The sequence below is a fragment of the Notolepis coatsorum genome (genome assembly GCF_963971535.1).
Source record: "Notolepis coatsorum genome assembly, chromosome: 19".
Taxonomy (NCBI): Eukaryota; Metazoa; Chordata; class Actinopteri; order Aulopiformes; family Paralepididae; genus Notolepis; species Notolepis coatsorum.
In genome coordinates, this window is record NC_140183.1 from 25,320,895 (window position 1) to 25,340,958 (window position 20,064).

The following is a 20,064-nucleotide window of genomic DNA, read 5'->3' on the forward strand; positions in this document are numbered from 1 at the left end:
CCAATGCTATATAGCGTTTGTTTGTCGTATTTTTCTTTATTGGCAATTTGAATTCATATTTCATTGATCGAGCCTCAGGTTAGTGTTGCAGTCTCTCTGAGCTCAATTGGTAAGATAATGCCCCCTATCGCCTCTCCCTGTGTAACTGCACCCCATTAGTTTAGACTGATGGGGGGGGGGGGGGGGCGGGCCAGCCTCCTCATGTTACTTTTCCGTCAAGCCAACTGAAGAGACCAAGTGATCGCCGGCCCGGAAAACGCGTGGAATATATATTTACAGTACCCAATGCTGAATCAATAAACGCGATCGATATTTGGAATGGCGATCAGGAATTGGAATAATCTTTTTGGAGAACATCTGATCTGAGGTAAGGAATCTATTTTACCAGTCTTGGGATAATCAGAGCTTTTTTCACAGATATATCAACGTGTCCCATATGTGTGTGTGTGTGTGTGTGTGTGTGTGTGTGTGTGTGTGTGCCGCTGATCAGGAAATGAGAGAATCGATATTTCAGCCCGCTTCTATAGCGTGCATAAGTACACATATACTATCGATGATCTAGCGTTTATTTGAAAACGATTCATAAATAGGCCGAAAAATTACAACGTTTTTGTGTATTCCAGAATATTACAGTAAAGGGCGATTATCACAGAATCTATATATTTTCCTGAAAAACGAGGGCTTTTCAAAATGCTATTAAAACGGAAATGAACCGATTAAAAAACAATCCGTTTCGACAATGTTGACTGCAAACAAGTCATTGATAAACAACGGGCAGATTAGACACATAGCCATAATTTAAGACAGAGATTATGCGTTCACAGCACTATCATTGAAGTGGGTGGTGGCATTTAACCACGTTTTACCATGTTCACCAGTGGTAATCAAAGTGTTAAAAGTGGACTGACTCTTTGAAAGGACATTTCTTTTTTAGTTTTTTTAAGTTCTATGCATGCTTGTGAGTTTCGTTGGCACGCAGACATCGGAGCTCTTAGATTAATGGAAACTGAGTTGAAGCCTTTAGCTTAATTAGCAGTTACTCACAGGACCAAAAGCACTTTCCACCATCCAGAAATCCATGACCCAGTAACCCATGTCAGGCACACAGGAGACACACACCACACCAATAACACAGTCCATCATAGAACTATAGGGTGAAATACACAAAGTCCAACGTTATCTACCAAGAACACTATGCTAAGTAACGTTAGCAGGCTAACGCGGTGGGCTTGACATTAGAGGTAACAGACGTCCACAGCCCATCTGCAACTCTTTGGAGGCTGACGGATGTTCTTAAAAATAATTAAAACAATTAAAACCAATGTTGTATTGTGGAACTTATTGTATACTATGTGTGTATGTGTGGTAGGTCTAGAGTAGACGGAGCCATGCTGTCTGTATGTGTGGTAGGTCTAAAGGAGGAGGAGCCATGCTGTCTGTATGTGTGGTAGGTCTAAAGGAGGAGGAGCCATGCTGTCTGTATGTGTGGTAGGTCTAAAGGAGGAGGAGCCATGCTGTCTGTATGTGTGGTAGGTCTAAAGGAGGAGGAGCCAGGCTGTCTGTATGTACAGTAGGTCTAAAGGAGGAGGAGCCAGGCAGTCTGTATGTACGGTAGGTAGGTCTAAAGGAGGAGGGGCCAGGCTGTCTGTATGTACGGTAGGTGTTATGGCTGGTCAGAGGGGGAGGGGCCAGGCTGTGTGTATGTACAGTAGGTGTTATAGTGGTCAGAGGGGGAGGGGCCAGGCTGTATGTACGGTAGGTGTTATGGCTGGTCAGAGGGGGAGGGGCCAGGCTGTGTGTATGTACAGTAGGTGTTATAGTGGTCAGAGGGGGAGGGGCCAGGCTGTATGTACGGTAGGTGTTATGGCTGGTCAGAGGGGGAGGGATCAGGTTGTGTGTATGTACGGTAGGTGTTATGGCTGGTCAGAGGGGGAGGGGCCAGGCTGTGTGTATGTACAGTAGGTGTTATGGCTGGTCAGAGGGGGAGGGGCCAGGCTGTATGTATGTACGGTAGGTGTTATGGCTGGTCAGAGGGGGAGGGGCCAGGCTGTGTGTATGTACAGTAGGTGTTATGGCTGGTCAGAGGGGGAGGGGTCAGGTTGTGTGTATGTACGGTAGGTGTTATGGCTGGTCAGAGGGGGAGGGGCCAGGCTGTGTGTATGTACGGTAGGTGTTATGGCTGGTCAGAGGGGGAGGGGCCAGGCTGTGAGCTGTTACTAGCTGCAGGATGTAATGATGTCAGCTCTGGGAGTCACACAGCCTCTCTGATTAATGACATCGCCTGACCCGCTCCTAGGCCCTATCTAAACCTGCCCACGGACATACACACACACACACACACACACACACACAAATACACACACACTGGGTTGGGGGAGACGAACAGGTCTACATACACATGTACAAACACACCCTTCCATGCGGTAAACTGTACGCTATACAAAAAATACACATCCTCTCTTATATGCGCGCACATGCACACGCCCACACAGACACATGCTCAGAGTTATATAGGAACACATAAAGAAAACACATCCATAAAACACACACACACACACAGGGCATCATACAGTACAGCAGTACAGAGCCTGTGTGGTGCAGGACATAGTTTCATACACACACAGCAGCGCGGCGTGATGGATGAGCCACTCGTGCTAGGTTTGGGCCTGACATTCTCGGACAGTATAATACGCAATTACTCTCCCTTATCACCTTGCCTGGGACAATAAAGCCTCACGCTGCCATAGCTCACGCCAGCCAAGGAGAGCATTTGTTTTCACTTTTGCAGAGACACCCCTCTCCATCAGGGGCCGCAGCCCGGGCGCGCTGTGGAGGGGCTCTCTTTATGTCCCCAAAAACAACGGCAGGAAGGGGCGCGCCGGGCTCAAGGAACGCCCGCCTAACTACCCGTAATGTGAGGTGGCGGCAGGGCCGGGGGGATAGATCAATATTTATTATCTATCTGTCCTGCTGTATTGTGTTTCTTCCTTTGTCAGTTTTTGTGATATTGTGATTATTTATATTGTGACGCGTGCGGCGCTCCCTCCTGTACTCCCTGTTCAGCCACGACTGCGCTGCCCAGCGGAGGCTCCCATGTCGTCGTCAAGTTCGCTGAGGACACGACCGTCCCGGGCCTCGTCACGGACAATGATGACACGCCCACGGAGAGGAGGTAAAGACACTGACCTGGTGCCAGGACAACAACCTCTCTAGAGGAGGTGAAGACACTGACCTGGTGCCAGGACAACAACATCTCTAGAGGAGGTGAAGACACTGACCTGGTGCCAGGACAACAACCTCTCTAGAGGAGGTGAAGACACTGACCTGGTGCCAGGACAACAACCTCTCTAGAGGAGGTGAAGACACTGACCTGGTGCCAGGACAACAACCTCTCTAGAGGAGGTGAAGACACTGACCTGGTGCCAGGACAACAACCTCTCTAGAGGAGGTGAAGACACTGACCTGGTGCCAGGACAACAACCTCTCTAGAGGAGGTGAAGACACTAACCTGGTGCCAGGACAACAACCTCTCTAGAGGAGGTGAAGACACCTGGTGCCAGGACAACAACCTCTCTAGAGGAGGTGAAGACACTGACCTGGTGCCAGGACAACAACCTCTCTAGAGGAGGTGAAGACACTGACCTGGTGCCAGGACAACAACCTCTCTGGAGGAGGTGAAGACACTGACCTGGTGCCAGGACAACAACCTCTCTGGAGGAGGTGAAGACACTGACCTGGTGCCAGGACAACAACCTCTCTAGAGGAGGTGAAGACACTGACCTGGTGCCAGGACAACAACCTCTCTAGAGGAGGTGAAGACACTGACCTGGTGCCAGGACAACAACCTCTCTAGAGGAGGTGAAGACACCTGGTGCCAGGACAACAACCTCTCTGGAGGAGGTGAAGACACTGACCTGGTGCCAGGACAACAACCTCTCTAGAGGAGGTGAAGACACTGACCTGGTGCCAGGACAACAACCTCTCTAGAGGAGGTGAAGACACTGACCTGGTGCCAGGACAACAACCTCTCTAGAGGAGGTGAAGACACTGACCTGGTGCCAGGACAACAACCTCTCTAGAGGAGGTGAAGACACTGACCTGGTGCCAGGACAACAACCTCTCTAGAGGAGGTGAAGACACTGACCTGGTGCCAGGACAACAACCTCTCTAGAGGAGGTGAAGACACTGACCTGGTGCCAGGACAACAACCTCTCTAGAGGAGGTGAAGACACTGACCTGGTGCCAGGACAACAACCTCTCTAGAGGAGGTGAAGACACCTGGTGCCAGGACAACAACCTCTCTAGAGGAGGTGAAGACACTGACCTGGTGCCAGGACAACAACCTCTCTAGAGGAGGTGAAGACACTGACCTGGTGCCAGGACAACAACCTCTCTAGAGGAGGTGAAGACACTGACCTGGTGCCAGGACAACAACCTCTCTAGAGGAGGTGAAGACACTGACCTGGTGCCAGGACAACAACCTCTCTAGAGGAGGTGAAGACACTGACCTGGTGCCAGGACAACAACCTCTCTAGAGGAGGTGAAGACACTGACCTGGTGCCAGGACAACAACCTCTCTAGAGGAGGTGAAGACACTAACCTGGTGCCAGGACAACAACCTCTCTAGAGGAGGTGAAGACACTGACCTGGTGCCAGGACAACAACCTCGCTAGAGGAGGTGAAGACACTGACCTGGTGCCAGGACAACAACCTCTTTAGAGGAGGTGAAGACACTGACCTGGTGCCAGGACAACAACCTCTTTAGAGGAGGTGAAGACACTGACCTGGTGCCAGGACAACAACCTCTCTAGAGGAGGTGAAGACACTGACCTGGTGCCAGGACAACAACCTCTCTAGAGGAGGTGAAGACACTGACCTGGTGCCAGGACAACAACCTCTCTAGAGGAGGTGAAGACACTGACCTGGTGCCAGGACAACAACCTCTCTAGAGGAGGTGAAGACACTGACCTGGTGCCAGGACAACAACCTCTCTAGAGGAGGTGAAGACACCTGGTGCCAGGACAACAACCTCTCTGGAGGAGGTGAAGACACTGACCTGGTGCCAGGACAACAACCTCTCTAGAGGAGGTGAAGACACTGACCTGGTGCCAGGACAACAACCTCTCTAGAGGAGGTGAAGACACTGACCTGGTGCCAGGACAACAACCTCTCTAGAGGAGGTGAAGACACTGACCTGGTGCCAGGACAACAACCTCTCTAGAGGAGGTGAAGACACTGACCTGGTGCCAGGACAACAACCTCTCTAGAGGAGGTGAAGACACTGACCTGGTGCCAGGACAACAACCTCTCTAGAGGAGGTGAAGACACTGACCTGGTGCCAGGACAACAACCTCTCTAGAGGAGGTGAAGACACTGACCTGGTGCCAGGACAACAACCTCTCTAGAGGAGGTGAAGACACTGACCTGGTGCCAGGACAACAACCTCTCTAGAGGAGGTGAAGACACTGACCTGGTGCCAGGACAACAACCTCTCTAGAGGAGGTGAAGACACTGACCTGGTGCCAGGACAACAACCTCTCTAGAGGAGGTGAAGACACTGACCTGGTGCCAGGACAACAACCTCTCTAGAGGAGGTGAAGACACTGACCTGGTGCCAGGACAACAACCTCTCTAGAGGAGGTGAAGACACTGACCTGGTGCCAGGACAACAACCTCTCTAGAGGAGGTGAAGACACTGACCTGGTGCCAGGACAACAACCTCTCTAGAGGAGGTGAAGACACTAACCTGGTGCCAGGACAACAACCTCTCTAGAGGAGGTGAAGACACTGACCTGGTGCCAGAACAACAACCTCGCTAGAGGAGGTGAAGACACTGACCTGGTGCCAGGACAACAACCTCTTTAGAGGAGGTGAAGACACTGACCTGGTGCCAGGACAACAACCTCTTTAGAGGAGGTGAAGACACTGACCTGGTGCCAGGACAACAACCTCTCTAGAGGAGGTGAAGACACTGACCTGGTGCCAGGACAACAACCTCTCTAGAGGAGGTGAAGACACTGACCTGGTGCCAGGACAACAACCTCTCTAGAGGAGGTGAAGACACTGACCTGGTGCCAGGACAACAACCTCTCTAGAGGAGGTGAAGACACTGACCTGGTGCCAGGACAACAACCTCTCTAGAGGAGGTGAAGACACCTGGTGCCAGGACAACAACCTCTCTGGAGGAGGTGAAGACACTGACCTGGTGCCAGGACAACAACCTCTCTAGAGGAGGTGAAGACACTGACCTGGTGCCAGGACAACAACCTCTCTGGAGGAGGTGAAGACACTGACCTGGTGCCAGGACAACAACCTCTCTAGAGGAGGTGAAGACACTGACCTGGTGCCAGGACAACAACCTCTCTAGAGGAGGTGAAGACACTGACCTGGTGCCAGGACAACAACCTCTCTAGAGGAGGTGAAGACACTGACCTGGTGCCAGGACAACAACCTCTCTAGAGGAGGTGAAGACACTGACCTGGTGCCAGGACAACAACCTCTCTAGAGGAGGTGAAGACACTCACCTGGTGCCAGGACAACAACCTCTCTAGAGGAGGTGAAGACACTGACCTGGTGCCAGGACAACAACCTCTCTAGAGGAGGTGAAGACACTGACCTGGTGCCAGGACAACAACCTCTCTAGAGGAGGTGAAGACACCTGGTGCCAGGACAACAACCTCTCTAGAGGAGGTGAAGACACTGACCTGGTGCCAGGACAACAACCTCTCTAGAGGAGGTGGAGTTACTGACCTGGTGCCAGGACAACAACCTCTCTAGAGGAGGTGAAGACACTCACCTGGTGCCAGGACAACAACCTCTCTAGAGGAGGTGAAGACACTGACCTGGTGTCAGGACAACAACCTCTCTAGAGGAGGTGAAGACACTGACCTGGTGCCAGGACAACAACCTCTCTAGAGGAGGTGAAGACACCTGGTGCCAGGACAACAACCTCTCTAGAGGAGGTGAAGACACTGACCTGGTGCCAGGACAACAACCTCTCTAGAGGAGGTGAAGACACTGACCTGGTGCCAGGACAACAACCTCTCTAGAGGAGGTGAAGACACTGACCTGGTGCCAGGACAACAACCTCTCTAGAGGAGGTGAAGACACTGACCTGGTGCCAGGACAACAACCTCTCTAGAGGAGGTGAAGACACTGACCTGGTGCCAGGACAACAACCTCTCTAGAGGAGGTGAAGACACTGACCTGGTGCCAGGACAACAACCTCTCTAGAGGAGGTGAAGACACTGACCTGGTGCCAGGACAACAACCTCTCTAGAGGAGGTGAAGACACTGACCTGGTGCCAGGACAACAACCTCTCTAGAGGAGGTGAAGACACTGACCTGGTGCCAGGACAACAACCTCTCTAGAGGAGGTGAAGACACTAACCTGGTGCCAGGACAACAACCTCTCTGGAGGAGGTGAAGACACTGACCTGGTGCCAGGACAACAACCTCTCTAGAGGAGATGAAGACACTGACCTGGTGCCAGGACAACAACCTCTCTAGAGGAGGTGAAGACACTGACCTGGTGCCAGGACAACAACCTCTCTAGAGGAGGTGAAGACACTAACCTGGTGCCAGGACAACAACCTCTCTGGAGGAGGTGAAGACACTGACCTGGTGCCAGGACAACAACCTCTCTAGAGGAGGTGAAGACACTGACCTGGTGCCAGGACAACAACCTCTCTAGAGGAGGTGAAGACACTGACCTGGTGCCAGGACAACAACCTCTCTAGAGGAGGTGAAGACACTGACCTGGTGCCAGGACAACAACCTCTCTAGAGGAGGTGAAGACACTGACCTGGTGCCAGGACAACAACCTCTCTAGAGGAGGTGAAGACACTGACCTGGTGCCAGGACAACAACCTCTCTAGAGGAGGTGAAGACACTGACCTGGTGCCAGGACAACAACCTCTCTAGAGGAGGTGAAGACACCTGGTGCCAGGACAACAACCTCTCTAGAGGAGGTGAAGACACTGACCTGGTGCCAGGACAACAACCTCTCTAGAGGAGGTGAAGACACCTGGTGCCAGGACAACAACCTCTCTAGAGGAGGTGAAGACACCTGGTGCCAGGACAACAACCTCTCTAGAGGAGGTGAAGACACTGACCTGGTGCCAGGACAACAACCTCTCTAGAGGAGGTGAAGACACTGACCTGGTGCCAGGACAACAACCTCTCTAGAGGAGGTGAAGACACTGACCTGGTGCCAGGACAACAACCTCTCTAGAGGAGGTGAAGACACTGACCTGGTGCCAGGACAACAACCTCTCTAGAGGAGGTGAAGACACTGACCTGGTGCCAGGACAACAACCTCTCTAGAGGAGGTGAAGACACTGACCTGGTGCCAGGACAACAACCTCTCTAGAGGAGGTGAAGACACCTGGTGCCAGGACAACAACCTCTCTAGAGGAGGTGAAGACACTCACCTGGTGCCAGGACAACAACCTCTCTAGAGGAGGTGAAGACACCTGGTGCCAGGACAACAACCTCTCTAGAGGAGGTGAAGACACTGACCTGGTGCCAGGACAACAACCTCTCTAGAGGAGGTGAAGACACTGACCTGGTGCCAGGACAACAACCTCTCTAGAGGAGGTGAAGACACTGACCTGGTGCCAGGACAACAACCTCTCTAGAGGAGGTGAAGACACTAACCTGGTGCCAGGACAACAACCTCTCTAGAGGAGGTGAAGACACTGACCTGGTGCCAGGACAACAACCTCTCTAGAGGAGGTGAAGACACTGACCTGGTGCCAGGACAACAACCTCTCTAGAGGAGGTGAAGACACCTGGTGCCAGGACAACAACCTCTCTAGAGGAGGTGAAGACACTGACCTGGTGCCAGGACAACAACCTCTCTAGAGGAGGTGAAGACACTGACCTGGTGCCAGGACAACAACCTCTCTAGAGGAGGTGAAGACACTGACCTGGTGCCAGGACAACAACCTCTCTAGAGGAGGTGAAGACACTGACCTGGTGCCAGGACAACAACCTCTCTGGAGGAGGTGAAGACACTGACCTGGTGCCAGGACAACAACCTCTCTAGAGGAGGTGAAGACACTGACCTGGTGCCAGGACAACAACCTCTCTAGAGGAGGTGAAGACACTGACCTGGTGCCAGGACAACAACCTCTCTAGAGGAGGTGAAGACACTGACCTGGTGCCAGGACAACAACCTCTCTAGAGGAGGTGAAGACACCTGGTGCCAGGACAACAACCTCTCTGGAGGAGGTGAAGACACTGACCTGGTGCCAGGACAACAACCTCTATGAACTTCAGCTAAACTAAAGACTGGACTACAGGAGACAGCAGGGACACCTCCCTATATTGGTGAGGCTGAGGTTAAAAGGGTCACAGAGGACCTCTCCTGGGCCCTCATTTATCAATGGTGCGTACGCACAGATATGTGCGTAACCCGTGCGTACGATCATTTCTAAGCAAAGTGTGGGACTTATCAATTTGAACTTGTGCTTGACTTTGTGCGTATATCTACGCACAGCTCGGAGCATGCGTACCTGGCGCCCGGTGGTAGAATATGAAGACTACAACGCGGAAATAAGCTTCTGTGCATTAGTTTCAACACTTGCGTGTTCTGTATGGCCCGTAATTCATTATAGTTCATTGTAAAATAGCAACAGTAGTGTAATTATGGTCAAACCCCTATAAATAGCATTTGGAATAATAGGTCTTTCTCTCGGAATTAATGCAGCATGGTTTATATATAGCGTTATCGGAATATACGGGGTGTACTGACTGCGCTCCGCTTAACTCAACTCGTTATTATTTTGCGCACAGACCGCAGAAATACGGGAAAGTTTTTGATTATATTTAAAATGCTTTGCCATAACGTTAAACGAAACAAGTGGAACCCCGAAGGTGTAAGCAGAATACAAGTCATATGAACACGCACAATATAGTGTTCTTCCCCCTTCCTACTGTATAAGAAAGAATTAAAAACGCATTGCAACGAGAACAGAGGTTATTTGTTGAGTTTATGTGTATACAAAACCCTTGCAATAAATGTGTCTTAAATGAATGAAAAGCATACATGCTCTGGATACAGGTAGCATATATCGTGTGGGTGATATGCAGGGCTTGACATTGGCACCTGCCCACCCGCCATATGCGGGTAGAATTCCCCTGTGGCGTGTACCTCTGTCATTCTACCCGCCACAGAGGCTAGTGGTCTGTCTGTCTGTGTGTATGTGTGTGTGTGTATGCGTGTGTGTTTATGTGTGTGTGTTTAGCGTCTTTTTCTCCCTGGCCATGTGCATTCTAAAAAAAAATCTCTGCCTTTGATTGGCTATATCACGTTCATTATGCAAAGACCAGCCCTGATCTGCCTCTGATTGGTTGAATGACGGAATAAACAAAAAAGCCATGTGAAACCTGAAACCTCTCTTCAAAGTTATTTTCACACTGAGTTGCGTCGTCGCCAATACACATAAGCTGGCGGGCTCGTTGAACACAGCTGCCTACAACCATCCTTACAGTAATGGCTAGTATTTTCATATCTTAACCAGCGTTGCAACTTGCAAGACGCTTATAATGAAACGTTCCAACGGCGACATTGTTCAACAATTGATTCAACCTAAAACCTACGCGCTCGCTCTCTCCTCTCTCTCTCTCTCTCTCTCTCTCTCTCTCTCTCTCTCTCTCCCTCTCTCTCCCTCCCTCTGTCTCTCTCTCTGTCTCTCTGCCTCTCTCTCTGTCTCTCTCCGTCTCTCTCCCTCTGATTGATTGATTGAATGAAAACTTTATTAACAGATTGCAGAATAGGTACAGTACAGTACAGATCAATACATACAATTGTTAAGGGGATGCACACCAGAGAAATACTTTCATCTTGTTTACATCAGGGTCCCCCATTTTCAATTCATCATAACATATATGACACACACGACATACAGATAGACAGTACTGGTACATCTATACATTTATGACATACCAGATTTGCAAATACAGTACTGTTTGTGATACAAAAAGTGTCCAGAAAAGAGTGTATATTTGACATAGAAACTGTACATTGGAGTAGGTCTCTCATTCATCACGGTGGTGAAAAAAGTTAGTCTGGAGCCCATTTTCACATGACCATTTTAATAATCACATTATTACCATTGTTGGGTTATGATCGGCGTGTGTGGGGATTTTTGGCTGGTGAAAATGCTGAGTGGCTAGTGACTTTGGAAAACCACTAGCCACAGTGGCTAGTGAGCCAAAAAGTTAATGTCAAGCCCTGGTGATATGACTTGTATTCTGCTTACATAACTTCGAAACTCCACCCACAATGTCAAAGCCTTCCAAACATAAATCAAAACGTTCCCGCACTTCTGCAATCTATGCGCAAAACAATAACGAGTTGAGTTCTAACAAAGAACGTATTACATGCTGGGTAGGCTGATAGAGTAAACTGTAAATAAAATAGCCTATAACATTATAAAGGATAATGGCTATAGCAGGGGTTCCCAACCTTTATTCCCCAGAGCCCCACGATTCCTGGGAGACATAATAGGAATATGATATGATATGATATATTATATATGTGCAAGTTACTGTTGCATAATGTAGGCTATGGCGGCTATTATATGTAATTCATATAGGCTACCTAATACCGATAACAAAATAGATTGTATGCCTCTAGTACAAATCATATTAAACCCGGTAGCCAATCGAACAAAACTGATTAAAGGCATTCATATTCCAGCATGGTTAGAATGACACACCAACGCCAAACAGTGGTCAACGGTCTTTATTAGTATGTTGAGCTGTCCAGGCAGAATTGCAGCAATGGTCTTAGGGAGTCGTTGATATCTGACATCACCGTGTACAAGTCCGCCAGCCTTTTATTTATCCCATAACACGGGTTGTGTCTTCTTGGTTCGACAGCGCCTCAGTGAACAATCTCGCTCGTGGAGTTTCTCATGAGTTCGCTCGGGTTAGTTCATTATTTCACATCCCATGGGGGGTGTTTCATTACCATATATGGATAATCATGCACGAGCATTGACGGTAAGAACAAATGGTATTTATCAACACGGAGGAGCGTAGGACCTGTGTACGCACGGTTGATAAATCCCAATATTTCTGTGCGTACACACATTCTAAATTCTGTGCTTAAGTACGAAAATAGAACACTTTCTAAGAATTGTTGATAAATGAGGGCCCTGGACACTGCGTAGGCATGAAACTATAAAAGAAGGAAGGGTCGATTTACATCAAGGAACCCGGACCATCAACAAATGAATCTTAACTATATTCACAGGGCATACTTGACTCCTATAAGACTGAACAGAATGGGTCTTAAACAAGACTCCAAATGCTCCTTATGTACAAATGGGGACGAGGGGACATTTATGCATGTACTGGGACTGCCCACCAGTTAAGATATTCTGGAAAGAAGTGACCCAGCAATTATCAAATCTCTTAACTCTGAATATACCTGTACACCCCTCTGTATTACTGCTGAATGATGTTTTTGAGTGTGCAGTACACCCACAGCTAAAGAGATTGGTTTTATCGGGTATCACAGTGGCTAAAAAGCTGATAGCATCAAGATGGTTTCAACCGGAAAAAATGTGCCGGAAGGTCTGGATTATTACATATCTCGATGTGATTTATCAAGAAATATCTACAGCAAGAATTTGGGGTCTCAATGAATCCAAAATGACAATGTGGTTAGAAGGGGCGGAGAGAATAAAAGCTAGCATATAATGGTAGTGTCTGGTTAGGAGCGAGGGATAATGGATGGATATCCAATGGGGGGTCCGGGAGGGGGGGGGGGGGGGGGGGGTACGAGCTAGAGCATGTGTGTAGGGTAATAGATAGCAGGTATTAGGGGTATATCCTGTATAAGACATTTAACTAATTGGTGATTTCATTGGATGTGCACTGTTAATTAATGCTTGTATATCTTATCGTGTGTTGTCATGTTTGTTTATATGTTTGTTTAAAAAAAGAATACAAAAAAAAAAGAAAAAAAAAGGAAGGGTCATCATATCAGAATACCAGCGCTCTGTGCTCCGCTAAGTGCCAGCCTTTGGTGCCAGTACACAGTAACATAATGACCTTTCCTTCTCACGGTCCACGCACAAGTGCTATCTGGCTTAGGCAGAGTGCGGGCTACCTTGGCTCCAGTGTTTTCATTAACCGTTGAAATTCCTCCCCTTTCACTATACTGACAGCCTCTTATCTTGAGCCATGAATGAGACTACAGCATCAGTTATGACTCTCTTTCTGTTATCTGGAATGGGCTTTGTCGTCAACCAAACATGTTCAATAAACTGTAAATGTCTTAGCAGCATCCAGACACCTTTTGCCCTCAGTGAGAATGTAAGGATCTATGAAGCGCCACCCCCTTCTCCCTCACGTCTTCCTCCAAGCTGGTTCACTTTCTCTTTTTCCACCTAAACGGTTCGCTCCTCAGCTACACAATCTGGTTAAAACAAGTTTCTCGTTCGAATTTCACGTTAGCAGTTAGCATTTCCTGGATGACAGCATGGACAGCAGGGTAATAGCTTGCGTGTGCAGAGAAGCCCCCCCCCCCCCCTCCAGTGGAAGAAAAGGCTCTGGTGACAAGTTCTGCACAAATAACAATCTGTACAGTCAACGTCATGAGTTAACTGTAGAAGGAAAACCCATGTGTTTTTAGTGGAAGGGACCTTTAAAAGATGTGTCAAAGACTGTAGCCACACGATTGCTTTGCATCCCTGCCACTTCAAACCCTTCTGGGTGCATAATTTAAAAAGCTGTCTTTATTGTGAGCATAAGGAGAAACTGTCGCCAAAGAATGCGGACATGTTGGTCTTTCTGTCTCACAACCTGAAGCAGGTTGAGCCTCAAAATCACTCAAAATCACTCAAAGCTCCAGGTACGTTAGTTAGTATTGAGGCTTAGAAGAAGCTATTTTCGTTAGGCTGTAATTCATGTTTTTGCTTTGATTGGATATGGTTGTTTATTTAGTTTGATCAATTTACACTTAAAGTGAAGGCACAATTTTATTTCCTGCTTTTTTCACGTGTATTTATTGTGCTTTTATTAAGCCTCAAATTACTTTAATTTAGTTCATGTTAATCCTAAGGCAACAGAATCAATTCTGTTAATTATATAAGATTTCATGTAAAGGTCTAAACACTGACAAAAGCCTTGTTTATTTTTTCCTTTCATGAGCAACTGATTTCACTTTGATTAGTTCTGTATAAAGAGGCTATTCTGTTTGCGTATAAGCCAATTTATTTACCGCTGTCAACAAATACATGTTATTTCTTGGTATAAGCTGCACAGGTCATTTCTTTTTCATTATGTCTATGATCAGTTTAGTTTTATAGACTAAGGCTGTCATTAATTTTATTGTATTATTGCACATTTTGTAGCCAATTAAATCTCAATTTAGAGGAAAAACCTTGAAGACAGATTTCACCGTTGTCTCTCAATAGCATAATAATTACAATAATAAAGCCTAATGATGGCATGTGATGAAGAAATAATAATTAATAATAACAGCAAGTTTGAAGAAAGTACATAACACCCTCCTCCCACACACCCCTGTCGTGAAGCTTTGAATATTCAATGATAATTGGTATTGAAGCTTTGAAGCCTAAAAGGTATTGGGGACAGCCCTATTAATCACGCCTTTAACTGGCTCATAGCACCTAGCATTGTGTTAATGATAACAGGTAGGCAGACGCAACTCGCCACACTGCAGCTGTTTTAGAAACTTTTTTTTTATTGTGGAAGTTAAGTATTTAAACTCAGGAATAATATGAATTAACATATATATATATATATATATATATATATATATATATATATATATATATATATATATATATAAAAGATACATTCAATACTAAATGAAGTGATTTCTTATGCGGGGAGTAGTGGCATAAATAGATGAATTTGAAGCGGCGCTGAAAGGTTGTGAGCAGAGCGAGGGTGGATTCCTGGGGGGCCACGCCATCTCTCAGATATGGTAATGGAGTAATTGTCATATTAAAACAACACAACGCGCGTTTAGGAGCCAGCAGGTGTCACAGCTAGTGAAAAGCCCACCGTATACATCCTATTAATTAGTCCAATGCCGTTTCAACTTCCTCCCCCGTCCACCGCACTCACCCGGGAATCAGCCGCCCTGACGCCGATACATCGCCGTGTCCTCTCTCTCTCTCTCTTTCTCTTCATTTTCACTCCATTTCCATATTCCTGCTCCTGACGAGCGTATATGGAAAATAGGAGAGGTGTAATTGAGAGGCGCTTCGTTAGGGAGATTTAAATGTGTGTCTTTTGTGCGTGCATGTTAAGAGTCGTGGGGGGAAGGGGGCTGGTATCTGGAAGTGCTGAGGAGGCCCCTGGTCGTCATCATCATTACCGCTCCCCTCCCTTCTCCCTCGCTCTCTCCCCGCCCTTCTCTTCCGCAAGGTCGCCGGCCTCGCGACATTGACGCCGCGCTCGCGTCTCTCCTCAAAAGCCGCAGCCTCCGAATCGGAACGGCTCCCTTTTTTTTTTCGTGCAGGTAGATTGAGGCGTGAGCGGGGTATAAGCATTCGATAAATAATAACTCTATTTGAAGGAGGGATGATAAGCTGCGGTGCAGAGGCTAGATATCAATTAGAGCGTTTAGGAAGCCACGGCGGCTCTTAATGAGAGGCTCCTCGCTGGCCACAACAGGAAGCGTCTCCGCGCACAGAGAGGGGACGTTTTGGTCGCTCTGCATAAACTGGGGGAGGATAGTAAAATAGTCTCGGTTAATTGACAGCCCAGGACTCCCAGTGCAATATCATTACAATATTTACCACTACTCCATATATAATTATCCCTTCTATTACTCCTCTCTCTGTCTGAATTATAGATGAGAGGCATTCCTTCCATACATCATTCACCCCTCTCTCTCTCTCTCTCTCTCTCTCTCTCTCCATTTACATAACTTTTGAGGAGCAGCCTAGATGGGAGATAGCATTGTCCATATGTGTCATACTTAGTAACTACATCTCTTTCATATGCATATGGAAATGTTGGAGAATTTGGACTTATTATCTGAATGTGGGGGCGGGGGGCGGGGGTTATTTCCACAATTAGACGTCACCGATGGGCCGCGCGGCTTCACTGGAGTTCCCCGGGCTAAATAACTGGCCCACGCGGTCATATTTATTTCATAGGGTGTTTCCTGAGCCTAGATGTAAAAGGTCAGACAAGCTAACGGTGTCTAGTAGCTGCTTATCTCTGTGGAGCCACTGGAGACCTGGGGGTTTTAAACATGTATTCACTGTGTTAAAGTAGGGTTAAGGCTAGGCCCCTCATGACCGTCTGAGGCCGCACGTTCAATTCCTCATCCTCACATTAGTAAGCCAGCGGGGTTCTCTCCTCTCCCCTAACCCCGCCTCCCCCGCTCCGCTTCCCCTCCCGACCCCATGGAACCCCCGGGGCCACCAAAAATGTTAATTGGGGCTTCTAATTTGCCGTTTCATTTGCCACGATCTGTAGCGATCATTTCGGTATCAGCGGTGGAACAATGGGGTCGCGGAACAACTGGCCTGTTCTGGTGCCGGTTGGCCTGGCGATAAAGCTGGGAATTTTAAAGGGATATTCCATATATTTCTGGAGGTGCAAATCAGTCATTCCGGTCCATAGACAGAATACCTGCACGTGTGTTTGGTATTTGAGATATCAGAAAGGAAAGTTAGAATTTATTTGCAATGTTAGTGTAAGTCGATAAGGGCCCAAACCATGTCTAAAGAAACTCACAGGAGTGAGAAGAAAAAGAGAAAATCTGTCTTCATACGTCCACATTGACTTCCACCGGCACTGCTAACAAACGCTAATAATTCTTGATTCTTAAAAAGAAAAAGAAAAACACACACAGATGCAAGTGCTTTCTGGATGGATTAAGATGTCTGCCGGTCCAGACAGATCAGAGGCTTCTTACAGTGGGTCAAATGAGCATTCCTTTAGAGCACCGTATCAATAAGGCCTTTTTAAACATGACAATAAAAACAGTCTGAATGGACCCAAGTTCAGTGTTTGCTCAGAAAAGTAAATGAACTGGATACCCAGTCTGTTCCCTAGCAACGCAAGTGACCTATCTCAAGCGCTGCCTTCACTTGGACAAAACAAAGAAAAAGGGGCGGGGCTTGAGATGGGTCAATTCCAATTCAAGTCAAGTCAAGTGTTCCTTTATGAATCCCCTCTGGGAATCCAAGGTCTATAGGAAACCCAGGCGGTATAGCTGTAGCTTTTCAGGAGGACCTCAAAGCTCCCTTGAAGGAGGAAGAACTTAAAGCACATTAGCACAAGGTGATACCCTCCTCTGATAATCAATAGCCTGACTAAAACGATGACTCCTCGCCATGCTTGCATTATTTTTTCCGGGCCAGACGGCATGTATGAGAGTAATGGAGAGCGGCTCCAGAGACAATGCCAGCAGGTGTGGAGAGGAGCAGCAGCAATGACTTGTTCACAGAGAGAGGACAAATGAACACTACATCTAAAACCAATGATGGCTTTTAGATCATTCACACTCCTCCGCCACACCTGAGGAAGAGAGAGATGAGGGGAGAGAGAGAGGGAGAGAGATGGAGAGAGAGAGAGAGAGAGAGAGAGGAGATGGAGATGTGCAACGCCAGCCAAAACTTTTTCAATTTCACCGACAATTTCCTGTGTAATTACTGATGTGGTGTGATGGTGTTTTAATGACAGGGACCTGACAGGGACAGTGATGCTGTGTGTGTGTGTGTGTGTGTGTGTGTGTGTGTGTGTGTGTGTGTGTGTGTGTGTGTGTGTGTGTGTGTGTGTGTGTGTGTGATGATGATGGCAGAGTGATGAGACGAAGCCTTGCTGTGGAGATTAGACCTGTCTGCCACCCCCCACCACACACACACACCTGACACACGCACACACACCACATGTCTCTAGCATTAACAGCTCCCCACACACACCCTTCCCCAAACCACCCCGTGATTCCACCTGCCATCTCCCTATCACAGACACACACACACACACGTGTTAATATACCCACCCCCTATCAGACTCTCCCATCAACCCCCCGATCATCAGCGCCATCGCGGCGGCCATCAGCCCTGCCAAGCGTGGGTCGCTCAATGAGCCAGTACCTGTATTCGCACCAGGGACAGCGGTAGGGTTTCTCCCCCGTGTGCACGCGCTTGTGGCGGGACAGGTGAGACTGCGTGGTGGAGGCGAAGCTGCAGAGGGGACATTTAAACGGTCTCTCTCCTGTGGGGGAGGAGGGGGAGGAGGGGGAGAGAGAGAGAGAGAGAGAGAGAGAGAGAGAGAGAGAGAGAGAGAGAGAGAGAGAGAGAGAGAGGGCAATCAGGTCAGGGTGATGTGGATACAAAGAGAAAAATACAATTGTATCTTTTGTTTAAAAGGTGCTATAAATAACATACAGCCACTAGATGTCACACTCGAGCACCAGCATGCCATTCATCCAATCAGATGCATTCTACATGGGGAAGTAGGGAGGGGATACATGTAAACAATAACATTCATTTAGAACCCACAAGATTAAATGATACATTCATTAATCAATATTTTTGTGGGGAGGAAAAGCAATGCAATTTCTTTATGATTAGTCTACATAAAATAGATCTATAGCACCTTTAACCTCTTAAGCCCAATCGGTCCGGTACCGGTACGAGAATGACATCACAACCTGTTAACTCATTCAGCGCCAGCTATTATCCTCATCCTGTAGTCAATGGGCCACGCTAAAAGATAGGCATTTTCACTGTGCGTCACGATGTTTGCAGAGCTATATCTATATTCTATAGCTATGGAGACCCCCCCCCTCCCCCTTCTCTCTGAGTGCCCGTCTCCTGGCGCTGACTAAGGTGATGGATGCCTCGGGGTCTTGGCCAAGATTGTAGTGACTGCTCTACATGCACCTCCGAGGCCTTGGATCAGTTATTCACCGCCGTCTGTCCGTGGTCCTGTCAACTGATTAACAGTATTAACAGACTGTTAACAGATTAACAGTCAATGCGGTTTCATTGCTGGGTTAAGTACTTTTTTTTTTTTTTTTTGTCTTTTTCCCCCTCCATTTTCCTCCGATTTTCTCCCATCCCAATGTTAGTCGTATGCCAATTCCCAGTCCCTTCCTGGTCGCTGCGCACTTACCCCCCACAGTCAGATCATCTGGGAGAGTGGAGGCTACCACGTGCTTCCTCCGACACACGTCCAGCCAATCACCGCTTCTTTTCACCTGGCAGCGTGGATTCTCATCGAGAGGGCGTAGCGTGTGGGAGGACCACACTATCCCCCTCGAGTCCTATCCGCGCTTAGCAGGCGCCCCGACCGAACTGTAGGAGTCGCTGTTTACAACGACCCGGACCCACCCCGCCAGCTTCTCCCACCCTCTAATACAGCCAATTGTATTAGTGCAGACGGCCAGCCAAGCTGGTGACAACCCCGGAGCTGTGAGCTGGATTCGAACAGGCGAATCCAGCTCACAGCTCCGGGGCTGGTGACGAACGCAATCTCTGCTCGGCCACCTAACCGCCTTTGGGTTAAGTACTTCTATTCTATTCACATAATACGCCTACTTCATATATCTACTCCATTCACATATATGTCGATGATGTCGGGGAGTTCGCGACCCTCTCTGCGCCGCCCCCTATCTCCCTGTCTCCGGCTGTCCCTGAGCAACGACCGGAGTGTTAAATGTCCCTTGACTAAGACGGGGAGGACGTGACCCTCTTTGCGCCGCCCCTGTGCCTCAAATAGATTCGCTATCAGCTCTATCTTTAATCTTTCAAAATGTTCAGTTGCTATTGCTATTAGCTCTATCTTTAATTTTTCAAAATGTACAGTTGCTATTGCATGCACTCATCTGTGTTCCACTACACACATGAGTGCATGCTTACCAACTGTCCGTCTGCAACACTACTATCACCAACATCTAAGAAGGGAGATCCCCCCTTGAATGGCCCTTCTAAGGTTTCTCTCCTCCACACTGCCTGTGGAGCTTTTTTCCCTATTGTTAGTTTTTAGTGAGTTTTTCCTTACCTTCGCGTGGGGTATGTCTGGGAGTGCTTGCATTCTTTCATTTATTTG

At 48.0% G+C, this 20,064-nt stretch overlaps 1 protein-coding gene across 1 annotated transcript in view; it reads right to left on the reverse strand.

The window, feature by feature from the left end:
• The window catches only part of znf407 (zinc finger protein 407), a gene marked incomplete at its 5' end in the record, with an annotated part of 224,625 nt that overhangs the window by 132,361 nt on the left and 72,200 nt on the right, over nt 1-20,064 (reverse strand). The window contains one exon of the mRNA XM_084336581.1: nt 18,105-18,225. Within this exon, the coding sequence (XP_084192707.1) occupies nt 18,105-18,225 (121 nt within the window). The remainder of the gene's footprint in view (nt 1-18,104; nt 18,226-20,064) is intronic.